This window comes from Astyanax mexicanus, chromosome 3 (assembly GCF_023375975.1).
Source record: "Astyanax mexicanus isolate ESR-SI-001 chromosome 3, AstMex3_surface, whole genome shotgun sequence".
Lineage (NCBI taxonomy): Eukaryota > Metazoa > Chordata > Actinopteri > Characiformes > Acestrorhamphidae > Astyanax > Astyanax mexicanus.
Window position 1 is genome coordinate 5,928,601 of NC_064410.1, and position 16,108 is coordinate 5,944,708.

General features: G+C 40.1%; 2 protein-coding genes across 8 annotated transcripts in view; one reads left to right on the plus strand and one right to left on the minus strand.

Moving 5' to 3' along the window:
• Positions 1 to 5,405: 5,405 nt before the first annotated feature.
• Positions 5,406 to 14,319, minus strand: qtrt1 (queuine tRNA-ribosyltransferase 1). Its single transcript, XM_022668068.2, has 9 exons — positions 13,863 to 14,319; positions 12,023 to 12,091; positions 11,348 to 11,486; positions 9,969 to 10,163; positions 9,523 to 9,661; positions 8,432 to 8,507; positions 8,169 to 8,278; positions 6,191 to 6,275; positions 5,406 to 5,858 (listed from the first exon to the last, which is right to left on the minus strand). The coding sequence occupies exons 1-9, from the start codon at positions 14,139 to 14,141 to the stop codon at positions 5,706 to 5,708; spliced, it is 1,245 nt and encodes a 414-aa protein (XP_022523789.2). The 5' UTR covers positions 14,142 to 14,319; the 3' UTR covers positions 5,406 to 5,705.
• A 1,069-nt stretch (positions 14,320 to 15,388) lies between these two features.
• The window catches only part of dnm2a (dynamin 2a), an 82,356-nt gene continuing 81,636 nt past the window's right edge, over positions 15,389 to 16,108 (plus strand). For 4 of the 7 annotated variants that reach the window (XM_049475756.1, XM_022668017.2, XM_049475754.1 and 1 more), the window contains exon 1: positions 15,390 to 15,845. In XM_049475756.1, coding sequence (XP_049331713.1) covers positions 15,685 to 15,845 — 161 coding nt within the window. In that variant the 5' untranslated portion in view covers positions 15,390 to 15,684. Of the gene's footprint in view, positions 15,846 to 16,108 lie in introns of all 7 variants that reach the window. The other 3 variants (XM_022668018.2, XM_049475755.1, XM_022668020.2) reach the window with 1 other exon arrangement.

A 16,108-nucleotide genomic window follows, 5' to 3' on the forward strand; every position in this document is an offset into this window, starting at 1 on the left:
TACAAGGCTCACTATTAATGAACATCTTTTTTCTAGTTTAATTTAGTCTAACTTTTTTACATAGAGTTTTTTTTACAAAGAGTTTTATTACTGAGTAGAAATGTGAAATATTTTTCAGACACCCCCCCCCCCCCCTCCTGAAAAACTAATCCCACCTGGATAGGGCTTAATAGTGCAAAAAATACGGAATAAGTGGAAAAAGGACTATTTTAAGCCTTTTTATTTGGGAGAAGCCGACAATTTACTAGAACAGGCTGTTGTCTTCTGACAGTGAACCTGATTGCAGGATGATTGCAGAAAGACAGGGACTGGGAGACCTGTTGCTCTGCCATGGCTCACCAAAAGCTGTAAATATATATATCAAATCCTGCTTTTATCCATCATGTGGCTGTGCCAGAATAAATGAGCAGAGATTTGGTGATGGCAGTGTTCCTATGTTGTCATTTTTGACAGCAGAAGCGGATTTCCATCATGTAGATGCAGGTAGTGATGAGTGATGAGCAGCAGCTGCAGCAGCGCTGTTCTGTCGCCCTCTAGCGGTCAGTACCACGAGCATAGCAATAACAGTATACTGGTACTCACAGGTGGTTCCCAGTGATGGGGACTTGCAGAACAATTCTGAGCAATTGTGATAAAAGTATTAATACTCATTATTCTGTAGGTAGAAGTATAGATATTAGGATTTTAAATACTTCTGGTTTGATGGTTGTGATCATCCATCTTCTTCTTGATTATATTCCACAGTGTTTTTTTTTCCAGAGCTGTATGCCCATTGTAAATGAATGTATTTTAAATGTATAAATGTATAAAGTGTAAATATATAATTAAAGAAGTTTAGTTGGACTGGAGTTTGTCTGGAGTCCTCTTGAGTCTCTGCATGGATCATCTTCATACTAGGCTACATTCATCTGCTATGTTCTTGCTAGAATGTGTGTGTGTGTGTGTGTGTGTGCGTGGGGTGACGTGTGCAGGTGTGACAGATCACAGTATAAACCAATAGGGTGTCGGAATGGTATATGTTTAAACTTCTCTACATCCAATCACAATCAGATCTCATCACTCTATCTGGATGGAGAGATTTATCTGGATAGCGGCTTTTTTTTTTGAATGATGAGAAGCTGTAATAATGAGTAATGACGCTATTTTTAAAATGTAAGTAATGTCCTACCTGAAGTCTACTGATTTGTACTATTCACCTAGTATAAAACATGCTGTCAGTAGTTTAAAGAAATATATTTTTCTTTATAATGCTACTTTTATTACAGAGTTATGTCTCCTGAGTCAGAATATTATCATGAAGGGTCAGCACAAAATAGCACAGCAACACTTGTTTTAGTACAATTTCTTACTTTTTTAAACTATATCATCAAATTAGTTCATAATATTTAATTTAGAGCCTTAAAACAGAAATGTATTGTATTTATTGTATAAGTAGAAGTAAAAAAAAACCCTCAGAACAATAATTACTCCAGTAAAGTATAGATAACCAACATTTTTACTTGAGTAAGGTAATAAAGTATTTGTACTTCATTACCAGAGACCTCTGGTAACTGAGGTTTTTAACTGGTATTTAACTGATCATAATTAAGCATTTGTAATTTAAACATGCATGGACTTGGTTAAATACTTGTGAAAACGTTACTGCAGGGTTTTTTTTTGTGTATAAATGCTAATGCTGCTCCAACAGTGCTAGCCAAGTTAGCAGTTGGCTACACGCCGATAATACTCACCTCTGAACTTCAGCTGCTAACTCGGCTAGCACTGTTGGAGCAGCATTAGCATAAGCTGCTAACTGTGCTAAGCGCTAGCTCTTTCGCTGTTCAGAAGCGAGTAATATCAGACTGTAGCCTGCATGGTTACTGTGTTAAAACAAGCTACGTGTGACAAAACGCTAAGTTAGCTAATATCACCCTGGTTTACCGGAACACGCAGGGATTCTCAGCCTAATTCTGTCGGGTGGCATTAGCCACTAATGCTAATGCTGCGGCACCCAGCCTTAGTAAAAGTCTAGAAACCTAAGCTTACTGTAAACATACAGAAGCGCTTTGCTCTTCTAAATAAACAGTTTTCAGGAGAGAAATATGTGTAGACTAACATTCAGCACTCGTTTGACTTTAAAATATTATTATTATTTTTTTTAATAATTACAGTTATTTTTACTTAGCTTAGCTTTACTCAAAAGAGAACTCCGGTGTAAAATGGACTTTTGGTGTAGTAAAACAGTAAAACATGATAAAAAGTACTTACCTTTGATGAATAGCTCCAGAAATTTTAACAGTTTGCCCAAAACACCCTTCAGTCTGGGTGACACGGGGCATAATTTGCCCCGATAAATCACTTTTCACACCATTATCCAGCTCAAAGTAGCTCCACACCTCCTTGCTAGAATCTGGAGAGCCCTGACATTTAAAACAAGGCATTATTAACTTAAAAAGTGCACAAGAAGCTAATTAAAAAAAAACTCTATTTACATCCTATAACGCTAGCTTCAGCTCCGTGTGCCACCATATTTGTATTGATAATGTCATAGACATATATATATATATATATATATATATATATATATATATATGCATAGTCTCCGCATAGCGTAGTAGCCGGCGCCAGGAGTCTATGTATATATGTCTGGTAGTTTCAGTTCCGTCATTGTGGCACTTGGAGCTGTAGCTAGCCCTATACGATGTAAACAGTGGTTTTTAATAAGCTTCCTGGGCACTTTTTTAGGTATTAATGCCTTGTTTTAATGTCAGGGCTCTCCAGATTCTAGCAAGGAGGTGTAGAGCTACTTTGAGCTGGATAACGATGGAAAAAGTGATTTATCTGAGTAAATTACGCCCTGCGTCACCCAGTCTTAAGGGTGTTTGGACAAACTGTTAAAATTTCTGGATCTTGGAACGCTGTGGGAGAACAGAGGTAACTACTTGTTATCATGCTTTATTACACCAAAAGTCTCTTTTACACGGTACTCATCCTTTAACTTAGTTACCACCCAGCTGTGAGACCTGCTGAATTAAAAGGCAAACATGGAGACACCCTTGTTCTTTACTTGTGTCGCATAATACGCTATAAAATCCAGTGTGCCTTATAGTGTGAAAAATACAGTACTGAGCACATGTGCTTCTGCTTGGCTGGAATGAAAACCTTTAGCCACACCACCCCCCTATGTTAAATAGTTCTAACAGACATTTGCTAAACACTCTCTAGTTTATAACCTTAGCACTTCTTTTAAACAGGTCCAGTATCCCTTCATACCCACCTCTCCAATCCTGCAAGTGGTCACTCCTGCGAGAGTGGTGAAAAGCACTTTTAAGTGGTGAGAGAAGCTGATAAAAAGGTGTGTAGTATAGGGCTGGGGCGACGCATCGACATAATCGACGTCATCGATTACAAAAATACATCGATTTGCATAACGTGCGTCGGCGCGTCGTAAACATGGCGGCGCCTGTGGAGAGCATTAGAGGTTAGATCGGGCCCAAAAATTCCAACTGGCTGTTTTCGGGCTGTTTTAATGAGCGAAATATGATCAGAATTATGTTAATTAACACGGTAACATAGAAGCATAGAACTATTATTTAATTAAAATGATTTTTAAGAACAGCTAAACACAGTTCTGCAAGTCAAACGCGGAGGAGTTCACGTGCGAGAGAGAGAGAGAGAGAGAGAGAGAGAGATTTGCTTGTTCTACTCACAGGTGAAGGTTCTCTTTGATCTCCTCGTGCTCATATTCTAGTCCCATTCATAATTCTGCAGCTCCCTCAGTGTTTTCTGCCGTATTTTGCGGCTAGCGCGAGCGCTTACAACTGACACCGCGGACCGCGAGGTGCCGCCGCGTTTGTGCCGAATCCGACTCTCTGCTGAATCTGACTCCCGCTTCGCGGACAGAATCGGCACAACACCCCCGCTGTAGAACTGCGGTAGTGAAAACAGCGCTTATAAATAAATTAGTTTAGTTTCACTTTCAGTTTTCGTTTTTTTTTTTTAAATAAAAATATAATTAAAAAACAGACGCCTACATCTCGGACTATTTTCTGGAGCCCGGGTCGGATTTACGGGCGGGCCTCGGGTCATGTCGGGTTCGGGCAAGCTCTAGAGAGCTTGGACTCCGGAGAGCAATCTCCAGCTACAAAAAAACGCCAGCGGGCATCTAAAGTTTGGGAGCATTTCACGCAAAAGGGCAACAATGTGGTCCTCTGCCATACGTGCAAAAGGAGCACTTGAAGCGCAAACATCCAGGAGCACTATGTCAACAGGGTCACACAGTAAGTTACCGTTTACATCAGGGTCTCCGCGGGTGTCCTTAAAAAGACTTAAGGCTGTCTACCAAAGGTTTTAAACCTGCCACAGGCAGAAATTATACATTTTTGGTTTATATTTGTGCATGGCATTTCGCAGTTTCCAGAAACAGTAGCATTATTCATAAGTTCAGGTGTTTAGCTAAGCTAGCTGCCTTAAGTTATTTTAGCTAGCGCCGTCGGCGCTGCGGTGTCACACCGTTTTCTGTCACCGTCGGAATTTTGTGACCAGTGCTCACGGTTATGAGCGTTCATTGGCAAAACGGAAGCTTTCTATACCTACACCTTACCCTCAGCCCTAAACTGAACCGTTTTGGCCAGTCGGGGTAAACATTAGAAACGAACACGTTTCGAATCGGCCAGTGCACCGGTCTGCTGAGAACTACTTGCCAGTGGTCACAAAATCTAGCGGTCACAGAAAACAGTGCAACACACGGTTGTGGTGTATGGGAGCTTATCCATTTTTAGCGTTATAGATCTAAACAACGTGCTGTACATGTAAGTGATTATAAGTGTGGGGTTTGGTTTAGTAGGCTTGTGTTGTTGTTGTTGTTGTTATTATATATAAATATAGTAATTTATCGTTTGCTTTAAAACGTAAAATAATTATTTAAATATGTTTCTCAATGAATAGATTAGTCGACTAATCGAAAAAAATAATCGTTAGAATAATCGTTTAAAAAATAATCGTTAGGGACAGCCCTAGTGTAGTATAATGAAACGTCCTCAGTAACACTTTCCTGGCCCCGGATTTAATTTATCTAAAAAATTGATTGCGCACCGTGACACTGTGCTTTGTTATTCTGCCAGATCTCAGAGCCCGGAGTTGCTCATTTTCACTCCGACAGAACAGACAGATTGATCCCTCAACGTCCCCCAACAGTTTCGCGTGATGGACGGCTTAACTACGGCACCGAGTGGGTGTGCTTTCTTAATGGCCGTGTCCAGGAGATGAAAGAAAGCGGAACCATGAGAGTAATGAAAATTAGAGGCAGAGTTTTTTTTTTTTTCTGTAAAATCTGTAATTGTAACTGTCAGTGTTAAAATGAAAGGCATTGCATTGTATGAAAAAAATACAGCAACATTAATGTATAAAAAAAAAAAAGAAGAAACAACACAAGGTCCTTTAATAATAGCGTATAAAATGTTAGTTTAGATTTAGGCCACTAAAATAGAACTGGAAAAATTTTTTATAATTTTAAAAAATCCAGAATCTGGGCCAAACCTTAAAAACTGTATATTGACACATTTTTGAAACAGATATTATCCAGTAGGAAAAAATCTCCATGTACATTTTTATACATTTTCATATTTCTAGTCCAGAATGAATCCATTCCACAAGTCCTGCTCTCTCAGACTGCTCACACACACACTGTTAGCTCAGTGCATTGGCAGTAAGCAGCGCAGAGGCCATTAGTCCAGAGCAATGTTCACCGAAGCGAGGGCGTCCACCGCCCAGCTGGGGTACTGTTCACTGGAGGGAAACATTCTCCTCATGAAGCTCCGCACAAACTCCGGGAAGCGCTGCTCTATGATGCTCTGCCGCACCGAATGCATGAGGGTCAGCTGAAGAAAAAGAAACAAAGTCTGGAGGAAGAGTGCAGAAACACAGTCCAAACTGCTCAAGGTCTAGTGTGAAGTTTCCACAATCAGTGATGGGGTGATGTGTGTGTGTGTGTGTGTGTGTATATAATATATATATATATATATATATATATATATATATATATATATATATATATATATATATATAATTGTAATGCTTTCTAAATGAGATTTTTTTAATATGCTGAGTTTTACTGAGAGCTCTAAAGGAGGAAATAAAGGCAACAAGAACAATAAAAACATCTGTATAAAGAAAACCAGGAAAAGATTCTGCTGATTAGTTTAGTCAGTACCTGGTAGGAGATGTTGTGGATGGTGATGTGGTGCATGGCGGCGGTGTCGCTCTTGAAAAGGGCGTGCAGATAGGCCCGACTGTGCCTGCAGGGACAAATAAGAGAGATCTTAATAGAAGTAGACAGGAGTGTGACAATTCTTTATTTCATTTTTATCACAAGATACTGTTTATTTAGTATAATTCAGAACTAATTTTAAAGAAGTAACACACATGGATGTTTGTAAATAAATGATCATTAATTCAGAACTAATTTTTTCTTTAAAATTTGTTTTAAATTATGTCAAGCCTCAGAAAATAGATGTGAATTTTTGTTTGCAAGTACTGACATACAAACAATAATTATTATACTCTAATTTTTCAAGCTGTTTGTGACTATAAAAAATAGACTAACTTGTTTTATTAGGGCCAAAAATTACTGTTACTTTTTAGGATAGAACAACAGATGATAGAGCTAAAACTAATTACTATTTTGAAAAATCCACCAATCTGATTTTATAATGTCTTCCATTTGTGTTTCCTATTGGTGAGGCTTCATGTTTTTACTGCATCATGACAGCTAAACATTTTTAGGGCCCTAGACAGATTTTGCAGAACATTTTGATTTTGTTTTATGTATCTATATAAAAGTACAAAGCATATTACAGGACTAGGGGTGGGCGATATGACTCTAAAATAATATCACGATATTTCAGGGTATTTTTGCGATAACGATAGACTTGGCAATATAGGACAACAGAAAAATAATTAATTAATTTCAGGAATATAGTATAATAGTATAACAGTATAATCATAATGTGGTAAAATAAATAATATAGCATAAAATAATATAATGCAGCAAAAAATATTGCAGAATACTTTCATGCATATAAACTGCAAACGAAAACTATAAACTAAAACAATTATACAATAAATACACTTAAAGCTTCACAGTAAATAATAGACTACTTTTAAGACAAACCATCCCTGTTATCACGATATGGATTTTTAATATCATGATATTTTTCTGTCACGATATATTGTATACGATATAATATTGCCCACCCCTATATAGGACACATTCACGCATTTCAGCAATTCTACTTACACATCTCTAATTGAGATTTTAAATTAATTTGACCAGGTTTTGATCAGAAATATAATCTTTTCTATTGTGAGAAAGGTTTTTGTAATAATTTTACTGAGAGGGAAATGTACAAGTACTCAATATCCTTTAAATTAATATAATTAGTTTTTTTAGTGTTAATATTTCCCTTTGTATTACTCTCTTAAATTGCCTCTGTAACCCGAGTTGCCAGGTTTCCTGTCAAAACTGAACTTGATAAAATTCAAAAGACAAGGTGTATATTTTGGGATAATTTTATATTTATTTCGGCTGCCAAAAATCTTTCATTTCAAAGCGTTCAAAATGACAATGTACTGTGTTTTGAACATCTGTGGCTACCTTAAAAATTGGACTAGTTTAAGCCTCCGACACGCACGTTTTACACAGACTTTTTTTAGGCGGGGTTTTTTGCTAGACCTGGCAACCCCGGCTGCAGCTTGTGTTAACTCGCTGTCTGCTTTCACTCTATCACTCCAGAGACAGCAGAGGCTCTATATGTGGGATTTAAATGCAGACAATATGTTTACATGTATAATGAGCTGATGTATAGTGAGTATGGGTGTTGTCTTGTCCCTTATCTGGTGTGTTTACATTTTTTGTTGCAGTCCTAATAGATGATTTGAAAATATGTACATTTCAATTGGCAGAGTTGAACTGCCACCTTCAGACAGGTGTCTCACAATGCAATTCAAAATAAGAACAACACAATGTAATGATATAAAACAAAAAATTAAAAATAACAATAATAAAAGTCTCTGAAAGATCAAACTAGATTTAATCTGCCCTTTAGAGCACACAGCACGATGCTAAGCACATTCAAGGACTTGATTAATAAAATATAAACTAAAAGTCCAGTTGAAGGTTGTCCTCGTACCTTTTGCAGGTAGCGCACTGGCAGTCGGGGTCTATGGGCTGGAAGTCCTTGGCATATTGCTTCTGTTTGATCTGTAGAGAACCCCAGGGGACCAGGGCTGAGCCAAATCTCTGCATCAGACAAAATGAGATTTAGCAGGAGCGCAAGAGAACTACAGAGGTCATAAAACGGGTATTAAGATAGACACTGTACTGACACATCAGGTACATTATATTTATTTGATAGATAAATAGCAAAAATAAGATTAGATCTAGAACACCTACAGCTGTGCGAGTCGGGAAGACGCAGTCGAACATGTCACAGCCCAGGGCAACACACACCACCAGGTCCACGGCGTAGCTGGAACACACAGAATCAGGGTCAGTAACAATCGCAGCACAGTGAGGCTGCAGCCAGAGCTCAGGGGCTGAAAGCCTGTAAAGATAAGCTAAGTTAAGCAAACAAAACTAATTCTTAAAAAAAAATAATAATAAATTCTTTCAAAGGAGTCAAACGAGTGGTGGATGTTAATATGCACAGATTTCTCTACTGAAAACTCTGTAAAACTGTTTATTTGGGTGAGTAAAGTGCTTCTGTTTATTTACAGTAAGCTTAGATTCCCAGATTTCCACCAAGGCTAGCCACAGTTAGCAGCTAATGCTGCCCAACAGCGCTACACTGAGGAACCCTGGGTGTTTCAGGTTTGTCCCACGTAGCTTGTTTTAACATGGTAAACGACTAGCGATAGAGACTACAGTCCGATATACTCACCTCTTAACGCTGAAAGACCTAGCGCTTAGAGGGGTTAATAGTAAGTGGCTATTGGCTAATGCTAATACTGCTCCAGCAGTGCTAGCTAGGCTTAGTAGCAGGCTACAGCGATAATACTCACCTCTGAATGCCAAAAGAGCTAGCGCTAAGGTTAGTGGTTAGTGGCTAATGCTAATACTGCTCCAGTCTTGAGTTTCAGTGCTGGAGAACTAAACTAAAACTCCTTTATAACGCTGTACTTTAGCAGAGTGGCGTTACTGCTCCTTACAACCAGACTGGTAGAATTTAAACACAAGGCGCACTGACCATTTTGGGGAAAATTAAAGGATATTAAGTGCGCATTATAGTGTGAAAAATACAGTAATAGCATTAAAGAGATATAGCATTTATTTGTCTTTTATCTGAACTGAAGTCCTGCTACGTTGTTTATGACCTCTGAACAGGACTCGAGGTTTCCATTCCAGCCCATGATGACTGACATTTCGCCCCAAAGAAAGTACTTAACCCCGCTGCCCTGCAGGAAATGTCCTGTAATGGGTTGCTATCGGCTGCTTCTGCCGCCACAATCAGCTCCTTAAATGAGAAAGACGATTGCGGACTTTACCCAACTCCCATGAGATAGCGAGGCTTTCCTCTAGGAAGGTGGTCCGTGCTGAGCGTCACCATCTTCCAGAAATCGTCCTTCTCTTCACCTCCGCTCAATCCGCCAACGGCAAAGCCAGGAACATCGCGCTTGGTCATTTCTGCTCCAAACAAAACCAGACATCATCATCATCATGCATGCTGGTCCATATTAACAAGAACGATGACTGGATGAGGTCAACAATCTCAAGAAATCACATTACGGGTCCGAGAAGCGGGCTTTATTCAAGAGTATCAAAAAGTAGCACTGCAATAAGCCATCAACATTAATGACATCCTGATGGGCTCTTTGCGATATGCAGTGGCACTAATGCAGAGGCTCTTTTTTTTATACGGCTATTAAAATGAACGTGAACTGTGGGTGGATGTTGAGTAAGAAGGCAATAATGGGAATAGGGAAGCTCTTACCATCTAAACAGGCCTTTCGCAGATCTGCATTAAGCCCACCCTGAATGATGGCGAACAGATTCTGCCGATCAGGGTTCTTATTGGCGGCGATGCAGCGGTCCAGCCAGCGAACAGAGCGATGCATGGCCTCCTCCACCCGGGGTCCCGTCACTGTACTGCTGACCACGTCATCCAGCTGCATCATAATATCTGAGCCTGGACACATGAGGGAATATACTGTATTTTTTCAAACTTTAAGGCACACCGTATTATAAGGAGCACTATCAATGAACATCTATTGTCTGGTCTATTTTCATACATAAGGCACACTGGATTATAAGGCGCATTGTAAAAGACAATATAAGGAACTTCAAATTCAGCAAGTCTTGCTACTGGGTGGTGGTGGTGGTGGGGTTTTCTCTCCTTTCTCTCCTAAAAAAAACTTGGGTGAGCAGAGGCGCTTTCATTTATGTCTAGTAGGCTTAGATTCCCGAATTTCTTCAGCTAGGGTTGAAGCATTAGCATTAGCGACTAACCAACAGCGATACACTGAAAACCCTGAGTGATATTAGCTAGCGGTTCGTCCCACGTAGCTTGTTTTAACACGGCAAACATACAGACTCCCATATACTCGCCTCTGAACGGCAAAAGAGCTAGCATAGTCAGTGGGTAATGCTAATGCTGCTCCAGCAGGCTACAGGCTGATAATACTCACCTCTGAACAGGGAAATAGCAGTTAGCAGCTAATGCTAATGCTAATGCTACTCCAGCCCCGGTGCTGAAGAACTAAACTGAAACTCCGATATAACGCTGTACTTCAGTGGAGTGGCTTTACTGCTCCTTAATACCTGACTGGTACAATTCATACATAAGGTGCACCAATTATACTATACCCAGGACAGATTCTGAGCCGATGGAAAGATTTTTTTCTGATTTGTGAAAAATTTGTAATTCCATTTGCCTCTTTTTGTTCTGAGTGAATAATTGTAAATGCTTTGGTCTTTTGCTGTTTTTTTTTATTGTTTTACTTAGATAAAAACACTCAAACAGTGAAAAACAGCAGCAGGAGCTCCTTAGAAAGTGCTGTACTCATAATCACGTACTGTTTCTCCAGGAAGATAAAAGCAAGACGAGCGATTGTCTCCACAGGAATAAGCTACTATCACTCCAGCGTGTTAGCTTGTTATGTTAACTGCTAGCTTTAGCTAGCAAGCTTGTAATAGTATGCTTCTTTAGCGGTGTTGTTCTATACAGCGTTCCATAGCACCTATAGCTATATTTGGTAAAAAAAAATATAAACCGAAAGAGAGAGTAAAACTGGTATACTGACTTATGTCCAGCACTAGAGGAACTGAACACACAGACTGTATAAAGGTAACGCACATCGGCTGATATCTTACCAAGGCTGTTCTGGATGGTGATGGACTGCTCTGGAGTCAGCAGGATTTCCTTGCCATCATAAGGAGATCGGAACATCACCCCTTCTTCAGTCACTTCAGACAGCTCCACCAGAGATACCATCTGAAAACCTCCACTGTCCTGCTCAGAGAGACAGAACAGATTCAACCCTCCACTCCTCTAACAAACTAAAATGTAGTACACTTTAGCTTTGATTGCGGCAAACATTGGTCCACTGGTCAGTGCAGTGTTTTCCCACAAAATCTTACAGCACTTCATCGTTTCCTCTGCTGACAACTTTAATGGAGATGCAGATTTCATTTTCCAGCAGGACTTGGCACACTGCCCACACTGCCAAAAGTACCAATTGGTTTTATATAATATTCTATTTTTTGAGATACTGATATTGATTAATCATCAACAATGAAAGAAATACTTAAAATAGATCACTCTGTGTGTAATACAGCTATATAATATAATATATGGGTTTCACATTTTGAACTGAATTACTGAAATAAAGTAACTTTTTTTTTAGATGCACTAGTATACTCCTTCTTGTTGCTATATTGTTGTGTCAACAAGTATACATAAACCTATACAAACCTCATTGACTAATCAAATAGGATCAAAATACAATATATTAAAACAACACAGCATATGAGCTCTTTTAGCCTTACCGTCAGGAGGTTTCTCCTCCAGTTCATGAACCCATGCAGACCACTGGCTTTCTCAATGAGCTCAGGACCCTACAAGACACGGAAAAACAACAAGGCACTGCAATGAGAGTCTGCTGAAGACCCTGCGTAAATCCAGCTCAAGACCAGTTTGTTCTGGTTACAGGTTTTTTGATGGTCAGGGTGGTTGAAAAGTTGATCATCCAGGGGAAAACGTGTTCTAAACTGATAGCTGTGTTACCAGGGCATGTTTAACATAGCATACAGTCATTATTCAACATAAATCTACAATGAAGAACATTTAATGAAAGAAGGAAATAAAGAAAAACATCAATTAAGAAGGTCTGTCCAACCTTTTGACTTTTGGAATTTGATTTTGCTCATGCTTGGTTCCTCATGCTTGTTCTTGAGGGTTGACCAGCTTGGTCTTACTGGTCATGGTGGTCAACCAGTGTGATCAAGCTTGCCCATAACTTTTGTCTAGTGTGGTCAGGCTGGTTGACCAGCATAGGCCATGTACATCAACCAGTTTGATCTTTCTGGTCCTGCTGGTCAACCAGCATGGTGAAACGTGGCCATAAGTGTTATCTAGCTTAGTCAACCAGCATAGTCATACAGTGCAACCAGCTTGGTCTTACTGGTCATGCTTGTCGACCAGCGTGGTCCCACTGGTCGACCAGTGTATTCACGCTAGTAAACCAGCATGTTACAGCTTGACCATACCTGTTGTTCAGCTTGAGCAGGCCGGTTGACCAGCATAGTCATGAGTCATGTACATCAACCAGTTTGTTATTTCTGGTCCTGCTGATCAATTAGCATGCTCCTGCTGGTCAAGCAATGTAATTATGCTGGTCAACCAGCATGGTCAAGCTTGGCCATACCTGTTGTCTAGCTTGGTCAACCAGAATAGTCATGAGTCATGTACATCAACCAGTTTGGTCTTTTTAATCATGGTAGTCAACCAGCATGGTCAAGCTTGGCCATATCTGGTGTCTAGCTTGGTCAGGTTTGTCATCCAGAATAGTCTTTTTGGTCATGCTGGTCTACCAGCATGGTCCTACTAGTCAACCAGCAAGGTGTCCTGATGATGGATTAGTGTGATCATGCTACTCAACCAGCATGGTCAAGATTGACGATACCTGTCAAGCTTGGCCATACCTGGTGTGTGGCATAGTTCTTCTGATCATGCTGGTCAACCATTATGATCATGTTAGTCAAACAGCATGTTAAATCTTGACCATACCTGTTGCCTAGCTTAAGCAGGTCGGTCAACCAGCATAGTCATTTACATCAACCAGTTTGGTCTTTCTGGTCCTGTTGGTCAATTAGCATGCTCCTGCTGGTCAACTAGTGTAATCATGCTGGTCAACCATACCTGTTGTCTAGCTTGGTCAACCAGCATAGTCATAAGTCATGTACATCAACCAGTTTGGTCTTTTTAATCATGGTGGTCAACTAGCATGGTCAAGCTTGGCCATACCTGGTGTCTAGCTTGGTCAGGTTTATCATCCAGTTCAGTCTTTCTGGTCATGTTGTTCAACCAGCCTTGTCCTACTTGTCCTTACCAGCATGGGTAAGCTTGATGATAATTGTTGTCTAGCTTGAACAGGTCAGTCAACCAGCATAGTCGTGTACACCAACCAGTTTGTTTTTTCTGGTCCTGCTGGTCAACCAGCATTTTCAAGCTTGGCCATACCTTCTGTCCAGCTTGGTCATTTTGCTCATGCTTGCAGAGAAGTTTAATCATCAAACTCAAACCTTTACTCATCAACCAGCTTAACCAGTTTTGCATTCAGCAGGGAAATAATGGTCAGTGTTCTGCAGAGGGAGTTCACACACATACCGGTCTCATACCCAAGTGATAGGTGTTCCCGAGGCAGATCTGACAGCCCAGCTCCTCCAGCTGCTCCACGGTGATGCCTTTCATAGTGCCCTGCGTGCCCACCGGCATGAAAACCGGGGTGTTAACCGGTCCGTGCGGCAGCGTGAGGACGCAGGCCCTCGCCTTGCTCACCGGACACTCGGCCAGGATACGGAGGGCGAGCGGAGCCGCGTGAGACAGGCGCTTCACCGCTGACATACCGGCAGGACCCTCACATGTGCCGCTCTCCACCGCGGCCATTTTGAGAGGCTGAACTTCAGAGTCTGTTACCGCTCGAACTTTCCGTTCCACCTTAAAAAGGGCAGCAGTTTCTGTGTGAGGCTGTCTACGTTTGAATGGGCTGCTGCGGCATTTAAGGTGGAACGGAAAATATGTTTACACTGAAGCGTCATAGGACCACGTGAACAACACGAGGAAGTAGATTATATATTTTTTCCCCCCAATAATTTTATTTTATTTAAAGGCTTTACAAATACAGCCAGCTTTACCATAACAATGTGAATATATATATATATATATATATATATATATATATATATATATATATATATATATATATATATATATATATATATATATAACAACTAATGAAATAAACAAAAATAAAAAGGGTTGGCAATAGCCTATAGTTGGAAAAATATACAAAGATATAATAAAATGTAGCTAAAAAAATTAAGCATATGAAAATGCAAAACAACTAACAACTGAGAAGTAGTCATAGAAAGCCACCATATACACATAATAAGTACTTAAGTTTATCATTTTCAGTTTCATAATTCATAGTTAATGTGTCCATATTACTGTTATTATTTTTGTATCTGTCATTTTCTCTTTACAATGTCAATTCATGCTGAATGGACCAATAAAAATTATACAAAAAATTTACCTAATAAAATATAATAAATAGAAGAGCAAAAATAAAACGTAATATTTATTTTTACTAACTTTTCTATTGAAAGTTAAAACGTTTTTTTGTCCAATTTTGGAGAATATGAAGATTTGTGCTTTATTGTGTATATGTGTATATGTGACTGTATTTTAGTTGATTTTTTATGTTGTATTTTTTTATTAATTAAATTTGTTTGTGTATGTTAGATTGATTTTCTAGTTATTTTTGTTATTTGTTAGCTATTAATATTTAGTATTTTCATTAATTATTTTATTATTATTTTTAAATTATTTTTATTTAAAACTATGTATTATTTTTATTTGTATTATTAATTTAACATTTATTATTATTTTTCTATAAATATTTATTATATTAATATTTGTTATTTGTTAGTTAATAATTTGTTAGATTGATTTGAACAGTCGGAACTGAACCACAGAGGGCGGGGCTACGCTGAGAATGACTTTCCAGTGGGCCAATCCAATTACACACGCCTTTTTTAGGTTGACACAGCAGACCAATCAAAGAAGCGGAATATTTCGGACGGACCAATGAACGCTGGGGTATCGCTCAGTGACAGGAGGCGGGGCTGAAGCACCGGTCGGATGTCGCCTGACCGGATGGTCGCTGGAAGTTTTGTTTTGTGAGTTTCGGCTGCGGATAAATTAAGTAGTTGTGCGGCGCGGGGGGGGGGGTGCGGTTATAGATAGAGACCCCGGAGACCCTTCACTCTGATCCCGCCGCGCTTCTCATTGACAGGCCGATGATCCAAGCCGCCTGACGGGGGAAAGTCAGCTCACTGGGAAGTAACCTGAGCAGCAGCTCCTCCTCACAGCAGCCGCTGCGCCTGGGTCCGGGTCGGGGAGCGGAGCGGAGCCGAGCCCGAGTGAAGCCATGGGGAACCGGGGGATGGAGGATTTGATCCCCCTGATCAACAAACTCCAGGACGCCTTCAGCTCCATCGGCCAGAGCTGCAACCTCGACCTGCCGCAGATCGCCGTGGTGGGAGGACAGAGCGCCGGAAAGAGCTCTGTGCTGGAAAATTTCGTCGGCAGGTCGGTTTATTATTCAGTTTTAGTTTCAGTTCGAGAGTAAAACTGCCTTCTAGAAACATCCAGCTGCCATCCAACTCCAGAGGCTGAAACACAGCGCTCTCTGTTCCCTTCTGTTCAGCCTGCGCTGAGTATACTCGCTGTATTATTTATCAGCGCTGTTGTCGTTTGGCTCAATAGATTCTCATAGATTCCTGTGGGGCGTATTCACAGACAGCGGTTACGCAGTTTCGTAAGGGGACTCCCACTGCCTCTCGTTGAAACGA